At 41.5% G+C, this 25,022-nt stretch overlaps 1 protein-coding gene across 2 annotated transcripts in view; it reads right to left on the bottom strand.

The window, feature by feature from the left end:
• TMTC2 (transmembrane O-mannosyltransferase targeting cadherins 2) overlaps positions 1 to 25,022 on the bottom strand; it is a 416,397-nt gene that overhangs the window by 18,272 nt on the left and 373,103 nt on the right. For both annotated transcript variants that reach the window (XM_050934873.1, XM_050934884.1), the window contains one exon: positions 21,670 to 21,733. In XM_050934873.1, the coding sequence (XP_050790830.1) occupies positions 21,670 to 21,733 (64 nt within the window). The remainder of the gene's footprint in view (positions 1 to 21,669; positions 21,734 to 25,022) is intronic.

Below are 25,022 nucleotides of genomic sequence, written 5' to 3'. Positions count from 1 at the left end.
TGCTTTTGGTTTCCAGGACTGGGAACGGAGAGGGGGAGTCACTCTGTTTGGATTCACAGAGCTTGTGTCTGTGTATCTCTCCAGGAGCACCTGGAGGGGGGAAGGGAAAAAGGATTATTTCCCTTGGTTGTGAGACTCAAGGGATTTGGGTCTTGGGGTCCCCAGGGAAGGTTTTTCAGGGGGACCAGAGTGCCCCAAAACACTCTAATTTTTTGGGTGGTGGCAGCAGGTACCAGGTCCAAGCTGGTAACTAAGCTTGGAGGTTTTCATGCTAACCCCCATATTTTGGACGCTAAGGTCCAAATCTGGGACTAAGGTTATGATATATATGCATAAGCAGATACAGACCAGTCTCACCATTTGATAATTGTGGGTGGAATCACAACAAATTACTGAATTTCTCTGGAAAAAGGTGTTCATGTGGCACCTTTGGTCCAGAAAATCTGAATAAGTTCTATCAGAAAGCTTGACCTCAGAAGATTTCCAATATTTAGACACTAGAGGTTTTGGTGATAAGCTACTTTTATATTATTTTGATTGGTTTGTCATGCTTTTGGTGGGGGGGATATAGTCGCTTTGAACTCTGATAACAAGCAATCAGAATCTCCCAACATACTGCATTAATTGTATAGGGATGCATAATAACATAGAGAACATGATACAATCATTGGTTAAAACACAGTCACAAGCACTAGGGTAATGGGTCTCGTATAAGAATCTAAGCAAAACTGGGAAAACAAACAAGCTGGCCACAAATGAGATTTATTAATTGCAGGAGGAATGTTAAAGCTAAATTTTGGGCTTCCTATTTACAGTTTACTTTTACAGCTCACTGTTGGCAACACTACGAAGCAATTCCAACAATTCACGCTTCTACAGTTGCGCTGGAAGGAAAATAAATGCACAGTTTATCAAGTGAAGTTAAAATGATTTCAGTACTTTAGATGTTGATCAATAATATCTAAACACAGCTCCAAAACACTAGGAAAAATAACTTCACTTTGCTGTAAATTGTGCAGCACAGAGTCGCCAAGGCAATCCTAAGCCAAAGCTAGATTAAAAAACCCTCCACAATCTTATTAATAAATAAATATACCTTTAAGATGACCTACAGTGCAAATAATATTTCTGCCAAAAGAGAGACACTAGTGAAGTTGTCAGGAGACACCTAGGGCATAAATATTTGTTTTCTTATGATCTGCAAAGTGTAATTCTAGACGTGATTTGTTTTTCTTTCCCTCTTTTGCTGTGCCCCCTCTCAAGATCATCCAGTTCCTTTCATCTGTACTACTAGACTGAACTGTTTTGCCTAAATTCTGTCCTGCACTCATTTTCATCCATGGGGGGCAGTGGAGCAGTGGGCAGTAAGGAATATGGCACACTGATAGTCCTCCTAGGAATTCTGTGAAATACAGTTTTCCATGTAATACATATGAATTAATGTCTCACTTGGTAGTGTGTAACCTGCAGGTATTTTCAGTGTAGTATTCAGCAAATAAATCAACACTGCAAGTTAAAATTATGGACTTACGGGTTAAGTATGACTATTTTATTTTGATACTTGGTGTTTGAAGATTTATTAAGGCAGCAGTTCCCAAACTGCGGCCCCCGGACAAATGGGGGTCAGTCTACGAGGCGCTGGCCACTTGCCACACACCTTTAAAAAGTTATGACTTGCCCCTGCCAGTGCTGTCTTATTTGACACAATTGATCTGTTATACGGTGTCGTATACATTTGTAGTACTATGTAAATAATCAATATTAATAACCATAAGGGGTACATTTTAAAGTATTGTGTAGAACATTAGAGCCACATACTACTTTGAAAGTTTGTTTCTAATTGTTACTTATCACTAAATACTAGCTAATGAATATTAGCTTTGTAGAGCCTTCATATCACTCTGTCTAAAGCTAATACGATTACAGGGTGCTGTCATCCTATCACCAATGTCTTCTCTTTAAAATTTGCTCTTTTTAAAAAATGCATGAGGAAAGTTGACCTTCTGCCAAAGGCACTAGACTGGGAATCAAGAGATATAGGTTCAGTACCACCAGAGACCGCTGTGTCCTGCATCACAGCGACAGTTCCATCTCTGGCTCTGTGCAAAAAAACAAAACAAAAAACCTACCAAGTTTTTGGAAATGGCTACTTTTTTCAGCACTTATATCTCTACAACCCCTAGCTCAAAAGACCTTAAATGTGGATAACAACCCTACCCTGTATCCTCCTGAGACACAAATTTCAACAGAATCCAACTATGCATGTTGATTTTAGAGGACTTAGAAAGGTCAACCTTTAAACAAACCTTGTGAAGCAAACTTAACCATAGCGGTGTTGCCATGACACTACAATATGTACTCTGCCATCATAGAACCTGAGCTTCCTCACCCAACACCAGGTCATGTTGAAATTATTTCCCAGTAATACTTAGTAGCTTCTCCTCGGAGCCCGTGTTTATTCCAAAAAAGCAAAATTTCATATTCTATGTGCACAAAGTGTTTTCTATTAAGGGTAAAAGTACAGTGTCAAATCTGTGAACCATCAAAAATACACCTGCCAAAACCAAGATTTCCGAACAGAACTAAAGGACAAAAGAGCTACTGATCTTCCAAAAATCTCAACAGAAAGGTTTAAATATATTCATGTATATAATATATACAATACACAGAGGTGGAGAAGAGTTCAGCTTCTGCTCTGGTAACCCACATCTCCCTAGAAATAACAATAATTCAGATAAAATGTCTGAGAGATACTCAATGTACCTGTATGTGAACTCATTTCAAATTTTTATTATGGGGTGCCATATTTTTTGTTTTTATCTTAAGAGATCTTTTCTTTAATATTGGGATTGTTTTAAATTAGTGTAAAGTAGTGAGCTATTGAAGAAAGGGCTCTGTTGTAAGCCAATACGTCAGGTTAAATACAGTTACTTACAGTTCCAGAACTGAAGACAATTATATACTGATGTACCTAAGAATTAGTGGAACTGTCTCATCTTAGTAATTATAGCTGCTTGCTCTCCATTTTGAGAATATATTACAAAAATAGCAGGAATATCCATTTAAATGTATGCTTTGTGGTCCACTACAGCTGACAGTGGCATCATGTGTTTCAACTTCTTATAGACACTGGTCCAGATTGTCACATGGAAGGGGACTTTCTAATAGGGAAATGAGAGTTCCTCCCTCCTTATCACATCACCAGGAGATGTGCCACATCTGGCTTTAGCACCCCTCAAAAAGAAGTTAATATAGCCTGGGACTACAGTAACTTTTAACAAGTTCCCTAGGATGATGTGTGTCCCCTCCCACACACTTATCTAGCTCCAGCCCATCCACTTCCCCTGTGTGGATCTTGATATATGCAGAGAGGAACTCCATATGCAGATCTCAGCAGGCACAATACAGCCCGTGTTAAGGTGTTTTTCCTGAATGCAGCCACTTGGATATTCTATAAGAAACTGCTGTGTCAAAAGGGCCAAGTCAAAAATACTGGACAGATACAGCACATAATAGCTGTCAGAGTAATGTTATTAGTGGCACAGTAGGAGATCTTTATTGCTCCGAACAAACTCCATCTAGCCCCTTAGCACTATGGCAATAAAGATATAGAGCTCAAGGAGAAATATCCAAATAGATATAGCAACCTGCCTCTAGAAATCACTCCTAGAGTGGAAAATACATCAGCACTGTAGGATAGATGGAAAATTAGGAAGTTATTTATTGCAAAATACCCTATTGGGTATGTAGAATTGCTAAATTTATTTAATGAGCATTTAAATCCATGTCCTTTTCAGCTCTAATTGGATGATAAATTCATTGCATTGTTTCCAGAATCAGCACTGGAATACTCTATTAGGAGAAAACCTTGATAGATTTTTTTTAATTGAGTTCAAATAGCTGGCTTAATTTCTGAAATGCTAATCTACTGCTGAGAGTTCTATATTTCAAGGCACTTTATTTTTGATTGACACTGAGGGCTACATGCACAAGGTGTAGACAATCCTGCTTTCTATAGGAAGTGAGGTCAGCAGCTCTGCACTCACAGTTGTATTACTACAGGACAGTGAAACACAATCAAGTGCACAGGTCTGTCTGTGATGCATCTTTTCCTAATTTGAGGAGTCCAACAAAATACAGCTTAACTGACTACTGCCTCCCATCACCTCTAAAGCATGATGATCCCTTTAATATAAATCAGTATTAGAAATCTAGAAAGTGACATTCCATTAATTAGTTTCATAGACCTGCTTTTTAATTATTCATTAAATGAGTTATACACTTTAGTACAGACAAAGTCATTTTACAGTTATTCTGCATTCCCATCCTGCACAATAATCTTGGGAATCTATCTATAAAGTCCTGGATAATTTACTATAAGAAACAAACCTGCTATTACAGAGACAGACCTAGATGACATCATGATTTTTTTCGGTCTCTAATTTTGCTTATGCACCGGGCATATCCAGACATTGAACATAAAGACATTAATATATATATCCAAACTAAAAAATGGTTGATTTATAAATCTGTGGTTACCTGGGCCTCCATTCAGCAAGGTATCTGTGCTTAAAGTTTGGCATGTGCCCAACTATCTTCTGAACTGTGGTCTTGAAAGTACAATTCAAAATAATTACTCAACTGTGAAATTTTATGACAAATCCTGCATTCTAATCCCAAATAAGGAGTCCTTAAAGCAAAATTTCCTGGTAGCTAAGTAGTATTGTGATAAATACCTTAGAATATGTGTAACAATGGTAATAAAAATCATGCATAGTTTTGTGCAATTTTGACCTTTTATGTACATTCATTTATTCACACAAGCAGATTTTGCATACTATGGTAGTATGTATTGGGAAATTTACCCTCAAATGTTTTGTTTTACATACATAGGTTTTTTGACAGAAAAATACTTTTTTATGAAGTTCTAAGGAAATCTACTCTACTGTACCACTAACACATAATAGGACAACCCAAAGATTTTCATTATATGTATTACGTCCTTGCTATGAGCTATATACTATCTGAAAACATATTACACAATAGATCAGTGATCAGAAAGATGCTCCTTCTAATTAACTAAAAGCACTAAATTACTATTTTTTAAATTATTAAGATTAATTGATGGATGATTTCCTGATGAGCAAAGGGTTAATTAATATCAAATTAAACAGTCAGATTATTTTCTAATTCCTTGATTCCCTCATTAAACTCCCTGTCAATTAACATTATACAAATGCTATAGTTTATACAGCCTACAGAGATTAGATACACAATATATGCATTCTAGCAATAATTAGGATGAGAAAGATTTAATATATAGGGTAAAAGGGCAAAAATTTTTATAGATGAAAAATGAAAAGTAAAGCACCGCCGCTATCATATTACTTTAACAAAACAAATCTCACAAAACCAAGTCTCCCTCCCTCTGCTCTGCAGAGTATTTCTGTATAAACAATTTTGCTGTTTGAAAAATAACTCTCATAATTATTGTCTCATACTTTGCCTTATATGTTTAAAAGAGTACCAGTAATTAAAGGGTTTGATTTTCTTTCAACAGGGAGGTAAATCGTGAGTAACTCCAATGGTGCTAACAATGTGACATTCGTGTACATGAAAGATCAGGTCCAAAATGGTTAACTGAACTTGTGCAATTTAGTGTGTGTGCAGGCAATACACTTTTTTTTGTACATTTTAGATTTTATTTCAAAGTAGTTACGGTTACTCAAGTGTGACATCCAGCCAGTGTATCCTCTTAAAATAGGAAATACTAAATTAGGGGACATCTCTTAACCAAACCCTAATGTCCTCACAACAGGGTTCTGGTGATTGCTTGAAATAGTTTCAGAATTTGAATTTAACTGTTTTCACTGTTAACTAGACAAGAGTGTCGCAGAAAGATTTCTTTGTAAATGAAAAGAGTGTTTTCTTTGTCTATTTTTGTTCTCTTAAATTAAAGCTCAGAACGGTAATATTGTGGTTTGAAACCTCCCAGAGTCACAGTTCGCATATGAAGTTGGAACACATGAATGTTAGGGTAAGGATCTAAGCATTCCATAGTACGCAATACCGAGTTCAGTTTTAAAGCCTTTGCTTTTACAGAGCTGCTAGCCGGCATGAGTACACCCAGGGCCAGTGCTTCCATTTAGGCGACCTAAGCGGTGGCCTAGGACACCAGGATTTGGGAGGGCAGCCCTCGGCGGCAATTTGGCAGCGGTGGGGGGGTCCTTCTGCGCTCCTGGTCTTCGGCGGCAATTTTGCGACAGGTCCGTCACTCGCTCCGGGACCTGCCGCTGAAGTGCCCCGAAGACCGGGAGCGCGAAAGGACCCCCCCCTCCGCAGAATTTCCGCCAACCGGGAGCATGGAAGGACCCCTGCCTAGGGCGCCAAAAACCCTGGTGCCACTCCTGAGTACATCTCTACCCGACATAACGCTGTCTTCAGGAGCCAAAAAATCTTACTGAGTTATAGGTGAAACCACGTTATATCAAACTTGCTTTGATCCACTGGAGTGCACAGACCCGCCCCCCAGGAGCACTGCTTTACCGCGTTATATCCAAATTTGTGTTATATTGGGTCGCATTATATCACAGTAGAGGTGTATGTGCAAAGCATCATAGGAGATGACTGTAAAATATTTTCATGTATTTTCCAAAGGAAATTCAATGTTTTCCATAGCTGAACGTGCTTTTCAAATCAAACAATTCATCCGGATATTCCACTTCAGTATTGCTGGCAAATATCCATTTTTAAATATAATCTTTCCAAGAACTTGTCTTCTGAGAGGTACCTTGTCCCCAGGCAGAGATGGTTATGAGGGGGGATATTTGAATAAAGACAAGAGAGAGGCATCTCTTCAAGATCAAGCACACCAGCAAGCACCAATCTTTGGGATCTTCAGGCAGGCAATTGTGTACAAGCTACTGATACAGTTTAAAAATATTTAATAGGAGTTGTAATGAACCATCACCTAATAGCTGAAGGGAAGTAGGCTGTACCCTGGGCAAATGACTCTAAGCAGGGGCCAGAGAGAGGATCAGCACTTGGGTTAAAGGCGACCCAGTCAAGAGAACAGCAGGTGCAAGAACTATGCAATTTTCCCTGCCCTACCACCATAAGCAGGAGACAGGATGGGAGGCATCATGGTTAGGCCTGTCCAGGAGATGGTGAGAGGAATCTGCAGCAGCTCTTTTCACTGCTGAAGTGGGATGGTGTGGGGAAGTCTCACAGGCAGATGGTGTTGGTATCAGGGAACCTGGCAGATATGCATATGATGCACATGATCCTGGCAGCTCAAGCAAGCAGTAGGAGTTTCAACACCATGAAACAGCTTACCTTTGTATTTTCTGGACCTTCAGAAGCAAGTATGGGGACAGATTTGGAAGTATACATTTATGTTCATTCCACATTTTACTGGATGCAGGACCAAAAATGGGTCACATGGTAACCCACATAGTATTGATTTTGCGTAAGCAAAGAAAGTGAGGGGTTTCAGAGGGCAGAAGGAATGCTATAGAATCCACTCCTGCCCTTAGTGCTAGAACTGACATATTGGAAGCTGTCACTAAGTTTATGAAGATTGACTTCAGCAAATAGGGACTGGTCTTCAATGAAGATGATCAGACTGAATTGCTTAAGATTCAGTCATCTTCCATGGACTCACCTCTGCTGTAGTCATTGTTCCTACCAGGATAGTTGAAAGGGCTGCCAAAGATTCAGGAGTGAGGCAAATATGGAAATCTGGTGTATGTGCAGCACAAGGAAGAATTTACATGCTAAAGCAAATTTTGATTATATATGTTTGCCTGGGATTTTCAGGCTGGACAGAGATACATGTTGGAAAGAAGATCTGACATTTACTATTCATTATTCTAAATTTCTTCTTGTTGTATGCAGATATCAGAGCTCAATGTCCAGGTTCAGTAACCAGACAATAGCCCTACTATCAAGAGAGGGTAAGTACTGTATACAACCCTTCGTATGTTGAGTTGGGCACTCTTCCACCACAAGAGTTATTATCTGCAACGCTGCCCCACAGTCACAGCATGAAGAGGCTAATCCAGTGCATAGTTGCAGCAATTCTGGATGAGTCAGAGAGTAGCACCTTGATCCTCACCCAGGATTGACAACCAGGAGGTAGGTGGAGCATTAGATTCTCTTTCCCACCAATGCTTCCCCTCTATAAGAACAAGTTCACTGCCGTAACATCGCACCCTCAGTCAGAAGAAAAAGCAAAGCCAATGTAGATGAAATGCAAAATTGAAATTCAAGTTCTCATTATAAAAAGAGAAAGACAAAACTTAAATTTATAATACTATAGAAGCTACCTATTCTGTTTTATAGGAACTGTTGTCATAAATTAAAAAACATTAGCAACAATGACTATAAGAAAGCATGTTTCTCCTAGGAGGGCTAAGTAAAAATAATACAGTAAATGGTAGGGATTTCCAGGAATCTAGGAAGACAGACAATCTACTTTCAAAAATTAGGCAGTTCCATACTTAGTAGAGGTTTGATTTCATCATGAAGGCTCTGATATTGCAATTAATTCTGCATGTATGATGTTGGTCATGAAATCCATATCACAAGCATTTAGAAAAACATGGCATACTGCACTTTTTAGAATTGTTTACATCTTGTATTGCACTAGCCATTTATATCAACCCTTCAAGCCAAGAAATGCTTTAGTTTTCCACAATGTGATTAAGCTATCCAGCAGAGATTGTATTTGCTTTACCTAAAGGTGCAGCTCTCCTTACCCACTCATTCTGTGTGTGTGTCTTTGTGTATGTTGTTACAGTAAGATATTTAATCAAACCCCTTTGAAGTGGAAGAGTGGAAACAGCTGTCTCTGACAACGTGATGATGACATGGGGCTTAAAACTGTCAAGAGATGCAGACTGCAAGCAGCACTAGGAGGGTAGTGGCTTGCAGCTCATGGCATCTTCAAGAGGAATGTATCTAAACCAATCAGTTCAAGGTAGTGGCTCAAAGTCTCAAAGATCTGGTGAGCTTTCATTTAATACTCCATAGGCCATTCTTCAAAGTGACCCTTCTTTTCAAGAGTGATGGCCAGATGTGGAGGAGCTTTTGTGGGCTATGTTGTCCAAGTTCAGACTTTAAGAAATTAGGAATGCTACACTATTACACAAATGGTGTCCCAACAAATAAATAAAAGTTAAGGTTTAATCAATATCTTATGTTCTGGAAAATGACATCAGATTAAACAAGTTTCTAGATCACTGATTTTTCCACAACAAAAATAGCTTGAAACACATTTTTGAAGTGTCTAATAACATACCCAAAGAATTTTCTGGTTTTGGAACATCACAAAGGAGTGATAAGTAGAAATCATCTCTAAGCACAGATCTTTCTCAGTAATATTCCCATTTATATAATTATGAGGAAATAGCTAAATGTCTATAAATTCTCTTCCTGTATATCTTGTTGTGCAGTGGTATTTGTTATTACCAGGCTGGATTAACATTTTCCCAGTTAACACTCATTGAGAATAACATTGCCAGAATTAACACATATTTGTAGTGATTGAGAAGGATCTAATAGGATTTACCCCAGGGGCAGCTCCAGGCATTTTGCCGTCCCAAGCACGGCAGGCAGGCTGCCTTCGGCAGCTTGCCTGCGGAGGGCCTGCTGGTCCCGGGGCTTCGGTGGGACCAGCGAACCCTCTGCAGGCAAGCCGCCAAAGGCAGCCTGCCTGCTGCCCTCACGGCGACCGGCAGTGTGCCCCCAGTGGCTTGCCGCCCCAAGCACGCGCTTGGCATGCTGGTGCCTGGAGCCGCCCCGATTTACCCATGGCAAATAAAGATAAATATAATAAGAATGTATTGTTCACGCATCAGCCTTGTGACAGAAAAGAACATAAGTAGGCTGATGCGTGAACCTCATTTAAAAATACAATTAAAACAAAAACAGCATTGCATTTTTGTAGTGATTACTATAGTTGACAGAAGTTCATGCTCTCCTGAAATCTCATTGGATGAAAATTGTTATAAGTGATATTACCATATCTCTGTTGATAATAGGGCTGACACATGAATATTCTTAAGATGGAACTAATAACAGGCAGAATGTTTTCTCCCTGCTTCTTGGTTGTACATCATATTCTACTGCTGTTGGGCTGCATTGTCATAATTCTTGTAGTCCAGGAGCATTTATATATATAAAACTCACCTGTGCTGAATTCAAGAACACTTCCACTTCAGAGAAAAAAATTCAACATTTTTGGAGGCAACTACAGTAGGAAAATATAGCATTTCCAATATTTTTCAATACAATCATAGAATCATAAAATATGTAGGGTTGGAAGGGACCTAAAGAGGTCATATAGTCCTCCTTCCCATGCTGATGAGGGACCCACACTCCCTGATGGGTATGTGTCCAACCTATTCTTAAAAACCTCCAGTGATGTCCACAATCTCATTTGGTAATCTATTCCAGAATTTAACTATCTTTACAGTTAGAAAGTTTTTCCTAATATCTAATTGATTAACCTCTTCTTTTTAACAGGCTTTAAGATATCTGAAGATAGTTAACAGGTTGTTCCTCAGTCTTCTTTTCTCAAGACTAAATATGACTAGTTTTTTAATCTTTCCTCATAGGTGAGGCTTTCTAAACTTTTTATCATCTTTTTGTTCTCCTCTGGACTCCCTCCAATTCATGAATATCTTTCTTAAAGCGTGGTGCCCAAAACTGGACACAGTACTCGAGCTGAAGACTCACCAGTGCTGAGCAGAGCTGCAGTTACCTCCCATGACTTACATAAACACTTTTAGCCTTTTTTTTTTTTTTTTTTGCAACTGCACCACATTGTTGGCTCACCTTCCATTTGTGATCCACTATAACCCGCAGATTTTGTTCAGTAGTACTACTGCCTAGACCAGGGTTTGGCAACCTTTCAGAAGAGCTGTGCCGAGTCTTCATTTATTCACTCTAATTTAAGGTTTCGCGTGCCAGTAATACATTTTAACGTTTTTAGAAGGTCTCTTTTTAAAAGTCTATAACATATAACTTAACTATTGTTGTATGTAAAGTAAATAAGGTTTTTTAAATGTTTAAGAAGCTTCATTTAAAAATAAATTAAAATGCAGAGCCCCCCGGACTGGTGGCCAGGACCAGGGCAGTGTGAGTGCCACTGAAAATCAGCTTGCGTGCCGCCTTTGGCACCCGTGCCATAGGTTGCCTACCCCGGCTTAGACAGTTATTCCTCGTTTTGTATTTCTTCAATTTGTCCTTCCCAACTGAAGTACTTTGCACTTGTCCTTGTTGAATTTCATCTTGTTGATTTCAAACCAATTATCCAATTTATCAAGGTCCTTTTGAATTCTAGTCCTATCCTCCAAAGAACTTACAACCCCTCCCAAACTGGAAATTTTATAACCATACCCTTCACTCCATTATCCAGGTCATTAATGAAAATATTTACCAGTCCTGGACTCAGGACAGACCCCAGGGAGACCTAACAGAAACATCTTACAATCACAAGTTTATTCAGTGCTGAAAGCTTTTACCAGGATTTTTGAAGAATTTCATTGTACATCAACCTGATTTTTAAAACATAATTCTATTACTGTATTAGTTTGTCTATTTCAGATTGAGTGTTTCTCCTCTTGCCACCAAACACTTTTTCCCCCTCACTCTGAGAATGGAGCCTTTTTACAACTACTACAGTAAAAATGAATTAGTTCAGCAGCAGAGTGCAAGGTGGCTCAGGATGAAGAATTTTATTGCTGTAGCCTCTGCTGTTTACAGCTGTGTCCTAACCTCATGGCAATGTACAAAACAGAATAGATGTGCAAGACACAAATGCTCCAACAGGGATGAAATACTCTGTCTACAAAAAGTACAGTATTAGTCAAGTGAGTAATTCTTGGTGAACGTCACACAACGTGAGACTATCTATTCATTGCTACAGATAGCTGAACCAATTTTCACAAAACAAGAACCGGCTTGAATCTTTGCTTATCCTGCAGACTGAACAGACTATAAAGCCAGAACAGACCACTGTGATCATCTTGTCTGACCTTCTGTATAATTCAGGTCATTGATCTTCCCTGAATTAACTCCTGTACCCAGCATCCTTTACAATCTTCTGCTGGGGCAGCTTACCTGTGTTTAAGTCCACGCCGTCACATCTTCACTACTATTGTCACCCATGCTTGTTAAAGTTAGCACGGGTATGCCTACTCATGCTATAATCACCCCTCAGTTAGCAGTGTAGATGTACCCTAGTCTAGAGTGAATAATTAAAAGTTATGAATAAAACGGTAAGGTATGGAAAGGTGAGCAGAACTGAGACAAAAACAAAGTAAACTGATATGAAAAAGTTTAATCTGTGTAAGAATTAGGGAATGGTATCTGTCAAGTGTCATGCACCTTGTAGGGTGGATGCATGCCTGCAACACAGGCGCCAACTTTCAGCTTTCCCTGGGGGTACTCCATCCTGAAAACCCACCTCCTTCAACCCTTCCCCCAAGTCCTCATCCTCGCTCTGCCTCTTTTCGTCCCCACTCCATCCCCGACACATCTTCTAGCCCCCACCTGCCTCTTCCCGTCCCCGCTCCGCCCCTTCCCCCCCAAGCATGCTCCTGCCCTCGCTCTGCCTCTTCCAGCCGCTGCTCCTCCCCCTTCCCCCAGCACCTCCCGCCCACTGCCAACAGAGATTGGACAAGGTCATGTCAGGCAGAGCTGGTAACAAACCAGCTGTCTACAATGACAGACCCGGGCCCTCATCCACTTTGCTACAGTGCCTTTCCAGGTGAAATGGGCTAAATGATCTCTTTGTGTAACCCCTGCCAACAGCGTGGGTCTTGGTTGCTCTCAAGTGGCTAGAACATATATAGAGATTAATGATTTTGTTACTGCATCCATAATAATGGGACTGATCCATTAGTTGAAGTGGTAGGTGTTCATACTTTTAGATCAAGAGATCCCAGGTTCAGTTGCTTTAGATCAGTGGTGGGCAACCTGCACACAGCTCGTCAGGGTAATCTGCTGGCGAGCCGTTAAGACAGTTTGTTTACACTATATCAAGTATCAGAGGGGTAGCCATGTTAGTCTGGATCTTTAAAAGCAGCAAAGAATCCTGTGGCACCTTATAGACTAACAGACGTTTTGGAGCATGAGCTTTCGTGGCATCCGACGAAGTGGGTATTCACCCATGAAAGCTCATGCTCCAAAACGTCTGTTAGTCTATAAGGTGCTTTGTTTACACTGACTGTCTGCAGGCACAGCTGCCTGCAGCTCCCAGTGGCTGCAGTTCACCGTTCCTGGCCAATGGGAGCTGCAGGAAGCGGCAGCCAGCACATCCCTGTGGCCTGCGCCGCTTCCCGCACTTCCATTGGCCGAGAACAGCAAACCGCAGCCACTGGGAGCTGCAGATGGCTGTGACTGTGGATGGTCAATGTAAACAAACTGTCTCGCGGCCTGCCAGTGGATTACCCTGATGGGCCACATGTTGCCTGCGGGCTGCAGGTTGCCCACAACTGCTTTAGATGACCCAAACAGGGATGCTGTTACACTTGTCTGTGTAGTCTCTTACCACTAATCATACTCTACTCCCAGAGTCAGGAGTCCTGAGAACCAGGTAGTTCACAAATAATTGTATTGCCCTCACAGAGGATAATACCATGTCTTCCCAGACAGTTCCTCCAATAGCAGATGTGGCAGTGGTCTATGCTGTGCATCTGATGGTTGTGCATTCAAACACAGTAGCTGATCCATGTTGGAGGAAAATCTATTTAAGTTAGTGTGTGGAACCTGGAATAATTGTTGAAATGACTTTATAGTGCAAAAAAATATAGTTAGAGGTTAATTTGGACATTCTGTCAATACTGGTTTTATTGATATATTTTTAGTTTCTGTATTTTGGTTAATGGGAATGGTCCCATTAAGAACAAGGTGCCACAGATGGGCTTGTATGAGGAAGACAGAGCAGTGTGTTGGAGATGTGGGAACTCATTTAATAAACCAATCTTTCCAGAAAGCAATCTTCATGCCTGAAGGTGTAGTATTAGCATTTATTAGGAAGCTCAGAACATTGCTTAATAAGCTTCAGAGCCTTTTGCCCATAGGTCACCAGTATGAATTCATCCAAACTCAGTAGGAATGAAGTTGTGTCCCATTAATGCAGGTTTGGTGGCCCTTATATGCAATGAGTTTGGCGGGTCTTAATTCCAGCTGCCGTAGTACAAATGCACCAACATACTTTGCACAATTGTCAGATGTAACAGAAAGGCAAAGAACTTCATGGACTTTGGAAAATGAGCTGCCCCTGTTGCACTAGACCAGGGGTTCTCAAACTTCATTGCACCGCAATCTCCTTCTAACACCAAAAATTACTTCACAACCCAGGAGGGGGGACCGAAGCCTGAGCCTGCCCAAGCCCCACTGCCCGGGGTGTGGGGCCCAAAGTCTGAGCCTCATCGCTTTGGGCAGGGGGGCCAAAGCTGAAACTCTAGGGCTTCAGCCCCAGGCAGGGGGCCTGCAACCTGACCCCCGCAGCCCAGGGCTGAAGCCCTCAGGCTTTGGCTTCGGCCCTGGGCAGTGGCGCTCGGGATTCAGCCCTGGGCCCCAGCAAGTCTAAGCCAACCCTGGCAACCCCGTTCAAAGAGGGTTACGACCCACTCTGGGATCCCGACCCACAGTTTGAGAACCGCTGCCCTAGATGATTTTCCTCCACATCAGAGCTGGGGAATGCTGGCAGGGCAGTGTTTGGAAAGCTTTCACTGTTGCTCCTCTGTGGATAAATAGTTCCTTCATCAGGACTGCTTGATATTAAATCCACATAAATTGTTTAAAGCTGGAGTCTTAAGGTTATGTATAAATTGCTGCACATATGCAACATAGCTCATTAAATTATTTGGATAAAGTATTATTTGCATAACCCTTTTCTCGCCTCCCCTCCCCCTGAATTAATTGGCAGTAAATGGTTGAAAATAAAGATGGTTACTCAAATTAAACTGAAAAGATTACATGCTTCTAATTTATTTTCCTTCTTAAGTAAATGATCTGAATTCCAACACTCTGCCAACCCACCCTCCCTTCAAAATAAACCTCTAGAAGTTACCTGAAGAGAGAACAGAAGTTATTCTGGTGATGAAGCATCATATCATTGGAATAAAGCCAGTGCTCAGTGGAATACCTTTGATACTCTATCCTCAAACTGTACTATATTCTCCAAATTTCAGATGACTACAGAAATAAACAGCAGATTACTAAAAGACCTTTTGAGAGTAAAATGATTAACTGAAAATTTAAGAATAGTGGTTGTACCAACTGTGTACCATTTGAGTTGCTTTCCAACATTTAAGATGTCCCCTAGTCAAAGAAAGTATGAGGACTTCTTAAAAGCATACAGAAAATTCTTCAGTTCTCCAAACGGAAACTTACAAAGTGGGTATGAAAAAAACAAAGAATGGAATATGGAAAGCTGTCATTGCTACAGAAAGTTAGCTAAGGATTTTTGCGTATTTAAACTATGCATTTCATAATTTCAGACCATCCGGTTTATTTCATGTATTTTTACTTTTGAGTCTGAATTTTCCTCAATTTGTTTTTAAATCTACTATATTTTTTTAGGAATTTTGTTGATGTTGTTTTATTATAAAGTTACTGAAATATATTTTCAACAAGAGCTCAGCTGCAACAACAGACAGCTGCAGTGGCACAGCAGCCAGCAAACAGAGCTGTAAACAGGGGAGTTTCAGAGGGAGTTCTCTTGGAGGAGCAGGTTTTTGTATTTTGTGTATTGTATTGTGTAGTTTGTATGTGTGGAGGCTGCTAGGGGAAGTGTGCTGGGAGAGAAGCTGAGCCCTGTTTAGGGGGCGGGGCTTACCTGCCTAGAGGTCCTATAAAAGTAGCCAGCCAGCGGCATAGACAGCTGCAGCGGTACAGCAGCCAGCAAACAGAGCTGTAAACAGGGGAGTTTCAGAGGGAGTTTACAGGGGGAGGTGTGGGGGAGAATAAGAGATCTAGGAAGAGGAACCGACAGGCTAGTTAAGGGAGTGGGTGGTGGTCTGCCAGTGTTCTGGTGCCTGTTGGGGGTTTGTGTTGTGTTGTGTTTCTTGGACTACCAGGTTTTAGGTGAGAAGGCTATGACTAATACAGAGGCAGCAGTGAAAGACACAATGAGGATGACTGGATGTGGAACCTGTGGCATGTACATGATCCTGGAGGGGGTACCTGGAAAGAGTTTCGTCTGCATGAAGTGCCGCCTGATAGAGCTGTTGGAAGAAAAGATCTGAGGATTGGAGATGCAGGTGGAAACTCTGGTCGAGTTTAGAAGGGGGTTTGAGTGGATGATGGAGCAAAGACATGAGGAGGCTGAAGGGATAAGCTCAGACTTGCAGATGGAAGCAGGACCAAAGAATTCTGAGGAGTGGCTGCTGGGTGAGGAAAGTGGACAGTGGAAGCATGTGACTAAGAGAACCAGGCAGAGGAAAAGACGGGCCAGTGAGGGAGAAATAGAACTCAGGAACAGGTTTGCAGAGTTGGAAAATAAAGAAGGGGCACAGCAGGTGGTCGCTGAAGGAGAGAGGGCAAGGAAAAAGAGAAGAGCTGTTAGTCCTACAGGCAGAGGGGAGGAGTCAATGGAGGCAACATCAAATATGAGCCCCAGGAGAATTGCAAGGGTGAATAGGAATCGAGAGGACTTGCAGCCAGTGGGTGCAGGGGACAGACCGGAGAATCACACTGTCACCAGGAAAAAGCAGGTCTATGTGATTGGGGACTCCTTACTGAGAAGAATAGACAGGCCTGTAACTAGAGCTGATCCAGAGAACAGAAGGGTGTGCTGTCTGCCGGGTGCTAAGATATGGGATGTGGACCTGAGGCTGAAAAGGATACTAATGGGAGCGGGAAAGAATCCGTTGATTGTCCTTCATGTGAGAACGAATGATACGGCTAGATTCTCGCTGGAACGTATCAAGGGAGACTATGCCAGACTGGGGAAGATGCTTAAGGAAATCGAGGCTCAGGTGATCTTCAGTGGGATTCTGCTGGTTCCTAGAGAAGGGCAACAAAGGTGTGACAAGATTATGGCGATCAACAGATGGCTCAGCCAGTGGTGCTATAAGGAGGGCTTTTGGATGTACGGCCACTGGGAAGCATTTATGGACAGAAGACTGTTCTCTTGGGATGGACTTCACCTGAGTAAGGAGGGAAATAGACTTCTAGGATGGAGGCTCACCGAACTGATTAAGAGAGCTTTAAACTAGGAATTTGGGGGAGATGGTTGGGAGATGTCCAGGTGATCTCCACGCTGGAATTTAACCTTGAGAGGGAAGAAAACAAAATAAGAGGGGATACAGCCATGGACAGAAGAATTGACATAAGGAGGAAGGGTAGTGTAGATACCAGTCTAACAGGTGATGCTGGTGGTAGAATGTCTGTGCCTAAGAGGGTAATGAATGTCAGTGAAGCCAAATGGCAAAAAATAAGATGTCTGTACACTAATGCGAGGAGCCTAGGGAACAAAATGGAGGAACTAGAGCTACTGGTGCAGGAAGTGAAACCGGATATTATAGGGATAACAGAAACATGGTGGAATAGTAGTCATGACTGGAGTACAGGTATTGAAGGCTATGTGCTGTTTAGAAAAGACAGAAATAAAGGCAAAGGTGGTGGAGTAGCATTGTATATCAATGATGAGGTTAACTGTAAAGAAATAAGAAGTGATGGAATGGATAAGACAGAGTCTGTCTGGGCAAAAATCACACTGGGAAAGAAAGCTACTAAAGACTCCCCTGAGATACTGCTTGGGGTGTGCTACAGACCGCTGGGATCTGATTTGGATATGGATAGAGACCTCTTTAATGTTTTTAATGAAGTAAACACTAATGGGAATTGTGTGATCATGGGAGACTAACTTCCCAGATATAGACTGGAGGACAAGTGCTAGTAAGAATAATAGGGCTCAGATTTTTCTGGATGTGATAGCTGATGGATTTCTTCACCAAGTAGTTGAAGAACCAACAAGAGGGGATGCCATTTTAGATTTGGTTTTGGTGAGTAGTGAGGACCTCACAGAAGAAATGGTTGTAGGGGACAACCTTGGTTCGAGTGATCATGAGCTAATTCAGTTCAAACTAGATGGAAGGATAAACAAAAATAGATCTGGGACTAGGGTTTTTGACTTCTCAAGGGCTAACTTTAAAGAATTAAGGAAATTAGTTAGGGAAGTGGATTGGACTGAAGAACTTGTGGATCTAAATGTGGAGGAGGCACGGAATTACTTTAAGTCGAAGCTGCAGAAACTATCAGAAGCCTGCATCCCAAGAAAGGGGAAAAAAACCATAGGCAGGAGTTGTAGACCAAGCTGGATGAGCAAGCATCTCAGAGAGGTGATTAAGAAAAAGCAGAAAGCCTACAAGGAGTGAAAGAAGGGTGGGATTAGCAAGGAAAGCTACCTTAGTGAGGTCAGAACATGTAGGGATAAAGTGAGAGAGGCTAAAAGCCATGTAGAGTTGGATCTGCGAAGGGAATTAAAACCAATAGTAAAAGGTTTTATAGCCATATAAATAAGAAGAAAACAAAGAAAGAAGAAGTGGGACCGCTAAACACTGAGGATGGAATGGAGGTTAAGGATAACCTAGGCATGGCCCAATATCTAAATAAATACTTTGCCTCAGTCTTTAATAAGGCTAATGAGGAGCTTAGGGATAATGGAATGATGACAAATGGGAATGAAGATATGGAGGTAGATATTACCACATCTGAGGCAGAAGCCAAACTTGAACAGCTTAATGGGACAAAATCGGAGGGCCCAGATAATCTTCATCCAAGAATATTAAAGGAACTGGCACATGAAATTGCAAGCCCATTAGCAAGAATTTTTAATGAATCAGTAAACTCAGGGGTTGTACCGTACGACTGGAGAATTGCTAACATAGTTCCTATCATTAAGAAAGGGAAAAAATGTGATCCGAGTAACTATAGGCCTGTTAGTTTGACATCTGTAGTATGTAAGGTCTTGGAAAAAATTTTGAAGGAGAAAGTAGTTAAGGACATTGAGGTCAATGGTAATTGGGACAAATTACAACATAGTTTTACAAAAGGTAGACGGTGCCAAACCAACCTGATCTCCTTCTTTTGGAAGGTGACAGATTATTTAGACAAAGGAAATGCAGTAGATCTAATTTACCTCGATTTCAGTAAGGCATTTGACATGGTTCCACATGGGGAATTATTAGTTAAATTGGAAAAGATGGGGATCAATATGAAAATTGAAAGGTGGATAAGGAACTGGTTAAAGGGGAGACTCCAAGGGGTCGTACTGAAGGGTGAACTGTCAGGCTGGAAGGAGGTTACTAGTGGAGTTCCTCAAGGATCAGTTTTGGGACCAATCTTATTTAATCTTTTTATTACTGACCTTGGCACAAAAAGCGGGAATGTGCTAATAAAGTTTGCGGATGACACAAAGCTGGGAGGTATTTCTAACACATAGAAGGACCGGGCTATCATACAGGAAGATCTGAATGACCTTGTAAAGTGGAGTAATAGTAATAGGATGAAATTTAATAGTGAAAAGTGGAAGGTCATGCATTTAGGGATTAATAATAAGAATTTTAGTTATACATTGGGGACACATCAGTTGGAAGCAACAAAGGAGGAGAAGGACCTTGGAGTATTGGTTGATCACAGGATGACTATGAGCTGCCAACGTGATATGGCCGTTAAAAAAGCGAATGCAGTTTTAGGACGTATTAGGTGAGGTATTTCCAGCAAAGATAAGGAGGTGTTAGTACCATTATATAAGGCACTGGTGAGACCTCATCTGGAATACTGTGTGCAGTTCTGGTCTCCCATGTTTAAGAAGGATGAATTCAAACTGGAACAGGTTCAGAGACGGGCTACTAGGATGATTCGAGGAATGGAAAACCTGACTTATGAAAGGAGACTCAAAGAGCTTGGCTTGTTTAGCCTAACCAAAAGAAGGTTGAGGGGGGATATGCTTGCTCTTTATAAATATATCAGAGGGATTAATATTAGGGAGGGAGAGGAATTATTTAAGCTTAGTACCAATGTAGACACAAGAATGAATGGGTATAAACTGGACACTAGAAAGTTTAGACTTGAAATTAGACGAAGGTTTCTAACCATTAGAAGAGTGAAGTTCTGGAACAGCCTTCCAAGGGGAGTAGTGGGGGCGAAAGACATATCTGGCTTTAAGGCTAACCTTGATAAGTTTATGGAAGGGATGGTATGATGGGATAGCTTAATTTTGGCAATTGATCTTTGATTATCAGCAGGTAAGTATGCCCAGTGGTCTGTGATGGGATGTTAGATGGGATGGGATCTGAGTTACTGCAGAGAATTCTTTCCTGAGTGCTGGCTGGTGAGTCTTGCCCACATGTTCAGGGTTTAGCTGATCGCCATATCTGGGGTCGGGAAGGCATGTTCCTCCGGGGCAGATTGGCAGAGGCCCTGGAGGTTTTTCACCTTCCTCTGCAGCGTGGGGCATGGGTCACTTGTTGGTGGATTCTCTGCAGCTTGACGTCTTCAAACCATAATCTGAAGACTTCAATAACTCAGACATAGGTTAGGGGGTTGTTATAGAAGTGGATGGGTAGGATTCTGTGGCCTGCTTTGTACAGGAGGTCAGACTAGATGATCATATTGGTCCCTTGTGACCCTAAAGTCTATGAGTCTATGAGCTCAGAAAAGTATTTTTGTCTGGGAATATGTTTTCTAGATTTACTTCATTAGATAGCCCCAGGTGTTAAACATCTTGGGTGAGATCCTGGCCACAGTGATGTCAATGGGTGTTTTATCATTGACTTCAGGATTTCATGTCTTATTTCTAAATTGGGAAGGTAATCACACAAAATATACAATACGGGGTAAGTAGTTGACAAAAAGAAAAAGCTGTCTTAATTACTTTTATTTTTTTTATTGAGTGTGAATTATTTCTTGCAGTCCTTATTCCACATGAGTGATGCTTATCGGAACATTCTAAAGAAACAATTATCAAGTTTAGTGATGTAGAAACAGGTTGGGTTTTTTTTTAAAGGGCTGTGGATAAACCCATGTGCATGTTCCCCTCCAATCTCCTCCATCCCTCCCTCCACACTCCTTTCTACCTTCTCTTCAAAGTAAAAAAAGTAGTTACTTTGCCTATGGTGCATAACAGGATGAAGTTATATCTGAGATAACAACAACTTTGGGACTGTATTAGAGCAAAACTTTCATTACAGAGAAAAAGGTTGAATATTGTTTAAAATTTCTTATCTAGTATCTGGAACTCAGACAATCTTTCCATTCTCTGATGAAAAAGTCTGGCATTAGGAGAACCCTCAAAATGTAACACATTTGACTTTGCATAAGTACATCTAAGCCAACCTCCCCCGGCCCTGCCCCCTCCCCCGGCCACTGCTCCAACTCATTTAAAACACAGTAATAATCAATCTTCTACTTGTTTTTGGAACTTTATACCAAGAAGAATGGAAAAAAAATATAGTGATTAGTTTGACAAATGAAAAGCTTTATTTGATTTCTACTACTATCAAATTATTCATTAAAAGTATTCAAAGTACAGGCTCAGAGATCAAACACTCTTACAATTAGTTTTTCCTCAAAGCACCACAGGATTGAACACATCTGAGTTCATTGTTTTGAATAGCACATGCCATAAAGGGAAAAAAAAACACTTACATTAGGTCTCAATCCTGCTGCCATTTCATAATACTTCTCCGCTGCTTCATTGAGACTGGCTTGTCTATTGGTACAGGGAAAAAAAATAAAACTACACTTAGCTTTTCTTAGGTAAACATGGAAAATGTACAGATGAACAACTGTATTTGCTTCCCCCATTTAAAAATATCCTATTATCAAAAGCTAATATAAATATTATTTTTATAGCTCTGAATATCAGTTCTCTACAATGAAATGCTCTTTTTAGTCTTAGTCACATTTTAGTTATAATAGGATTTCTGTGTACATTGCAAAGAAATACAGTGGGCCAGATACAGTGAAACAGCTGATGCAAGTTTATGGCCCTTTGCCAGATTACACCAGCTGAAGATCTGGTAAAATATTTACAAAATTAGCCATATCTTCAAGTATTATATATGTCAAAGTTTGGGTTGTAACAAAGCAACTCATGTCTTTATTCCCTTTCAATAACACTGTCATAAGGATGCTGGCATACGCACAAGAACAACCAAATAAACTGAAGGGATGCCAGGTAGGTTACACCTTCCACCATTATTAATATTTTGCTTATTACAATGCTTAAACCAAACAGAAGGTCAAATGTAGTATGGTTTCCTGTACCAGGAGGAAGTTAAAAAGGAGCCCATGTGTCATCTGTAGAATTCTCACTCTTGGCAGGCAACTCTTGGCACATTTGTCTGTTAGGGGGGTTAAAGATGCATTCTTTGTTAAGTTCATATTCTTATCCTGTGGCACATTGTCTTGCAGCTTTTAGAGGATGGAAGAGGTGGGGAAAAAAGCATAACAAAACTCAGATTTCATCAGTTTTTCCAGATTTTCAGAAGACTTGTAAGTATCATTTCCAGAACACTGGGATCTGCAGGTTTTACCTAAGAGGTTTTTTTAAACTGTTTATCGTTTAGGATCATAGATTGCAAGTGTTAAACCTCCATTCAACTTTCCACTGGAGTTTTGAAAATTAACCACACAATGTGCTGTCGGCAATTCATTCCAATCAATGCATTTTGATAGACAGTTATTGGTCTTTGGAGTAATATGGAGGAAGGAAAATCCTTTTGAAGTTTCACACAGTTTTCAAGCAAGTTGAAACCATTTCCTGACAAGCAGATTGCCACAGGAAACCCAGTTTATACCCATCAACTGTTTTAAATTACTCTGCACATTTATCAGCTCAGTGGTTGAGCGGTTAGAAGTGAGTGTCTAAAAATATTTGTTTAGCACACTTCTGAAACATTCCTGCTGTTATAGTCAAAGGGATGTTGTGGCACTTAAAACTCCTGAGCAAAAAGCTAAATTTCACAACTTAGTAAAATACAAGTACAAATGAATGTGTCAGGGAGCTTTTATTTCACAGAAGGTCAGGAAATACAACAATCCTAAATGCAGCAAATTTCTGTACAAACGATGTGCCTTGCCCAGGAGGTAAAGAAAAAAGGCACATTTTCCTTAGGAAAGAATTGCTTGCATACAAACATGGAATGGATTGAAATTTATGCCCCCTCTAGCTAATTGGAAATACATTACTCTCTTTCCTTCCTCAAATATATCTTGAAACATGGACCATTCATTTTCAAGTTGAAGTCAATTTGAATTTATAGTTCCTTATTAAAAATTGTTTTTATAAATGCATTCAATCCAAACTAATCTTGTGAGGAAAATGCAAGTTCTATTATTGGGGCATTCATAAATCGTTTCTTCAGCTAAGGTACAGTAGAGTTCTGATTCACATTCTCACTGGAAATCTAAACTAGAATTCATTATGTTAAGCCCTGGAATGGTTTCCCCTTGAGAAAAATAAAAGACATGGAGGTAGGAAATTGCAGTAACCCTATGCCACTAAGCAGCAAATGGCTCTGGATCAATGTCAAACAATGGAAGGGTTCCACTGGAGGATGCATAACTTAGAGAAAAATATTAGATACAACACTGATAAGAATAAAATTCAAGCAAGGGAAAGGAAGCCAGGAGAAACTGGGGAATAGCTAGAGAAGAAAGACTGCTTTCAATCATTCTGAACTATATCCTAGGCTTTCTATGGTGTGACCTTGAAAGCAGACCTGATTTCTGCTGCTTGACTCCCAATGCTTAAGTACAAATATCTGCCCTCTTCCACAACATAACTTGCTGACTAGCATTTAGATCCTGGTCAGAAGCAGCCCTTAAACTAAGCCTCTAGACCAGTGATACTCAGACTGAGACTCAGGAGTGGCAAGTGGCCATTTAATGTGTCTCCTGTGGCTCTTCACAGCACATGATATTAAAACACTGTGTGATATAATAAATGTAATGTGGCTCCTGAACCACTGAGGTCTGAGTATCACTGGTCTAAACCCACCACATCCTTATGTATGTCTCACAGACTCACTGACCCAGACTTTAACACCAGAAGGGACCATTGTGATTATCTAGTCCAGAGGTGCGCAAACTACAGCCCGCGGGCCACATCCGGTCCACGGGACCCTCCTGCCCAGCCCCTGAGCTCCTGCCCTGGGAGGCTACCCCTGGCCCCTCCCCTGTTGTTCCCCCTCGCCCGCAGCCTCAGCTTGCTCTGCCACTAGCACAATGCTCTGAGCGGCGGGGCTGTGAGCTCCTGGGGCAGCGCAGCTGCAGAGCTGGGGCCTGACCCAGTGCTCTGTGCTGCACAGTGGCGTGGTTGGCTCCAGCCAGGCGGCGCGGCTGCTTGTCCTGATGCTCTGGGTGGCACGGCTGTAGTGCAACCAGCCACTGGTGCTCCAGGCAGCGTGTTAAGGGGTCAGGGAGCAGGGGGGAGTTGGATAGAGGGCAGGGGAGTTCGGGGTGGTGGTCAGGGGGTGAGGGTGTGAATGGGGGCGGGGTCTCCAGGGGGAAGTCAGGAAGGAGGGGGGGATGGATGAGGCGGCAGGGGGCAGTTAGGGCTGAGGTTCCAGGGGCGATCAGGGGACAGGGAGAAGGGATGGTTGGATGAGGAAGGGGTCCCCGGTGGGTGGCCAGGAATGAGATCAGGGTTGGATGGGGCAGCAGGGGGAAGTCAGGGGCAGGGATTCCGGTGGTGGTCAGGGAACAGGGAGAAGTGGTTGGATGGGGGGGGCAGTCAGGAATGAGAGGACGGATTGGGGTGAAAGGGATTCTGAGGGCTGTCGGGGACAGGGAATTGGATGGGGCAGGAATCCTGGGAGGGGGCGTCGGGGCGAGAAGCAGGAGGAGTCAGATAGGGGGTGGGACCAGGCCATGCCTGACTGTCTGGGAGGCACAGCCTCTGCTGAAAGGCCCTGAATACAATTTTAGAAACCCGATGTGGCCCTCAGGCCAAAAAGTTTGCCCGCCCCATATCTAGTCTGACCTCCTGAACATTG

This window comes from Gopherus flavomarginatus, chromosome 1 (genome assembly GCF_025201925.1).
Source record: "Gopherus flavomarginatus isolate rGopFla2 chromosome 1, rGopFla2.mat.asm, whole genome shotgun sequence".
NCBI classification, from domain to species: domain Eukaryota; kingdom Metazoa; phylum Chordata; order Testudines; family Testudinidae; genus Gopherus; species Gopherus flavomarginatus.
Note: the sequence above shows the minus strand (reverse complement) of the source record. Positions and strands in the feature narration are given on the sequence as shown.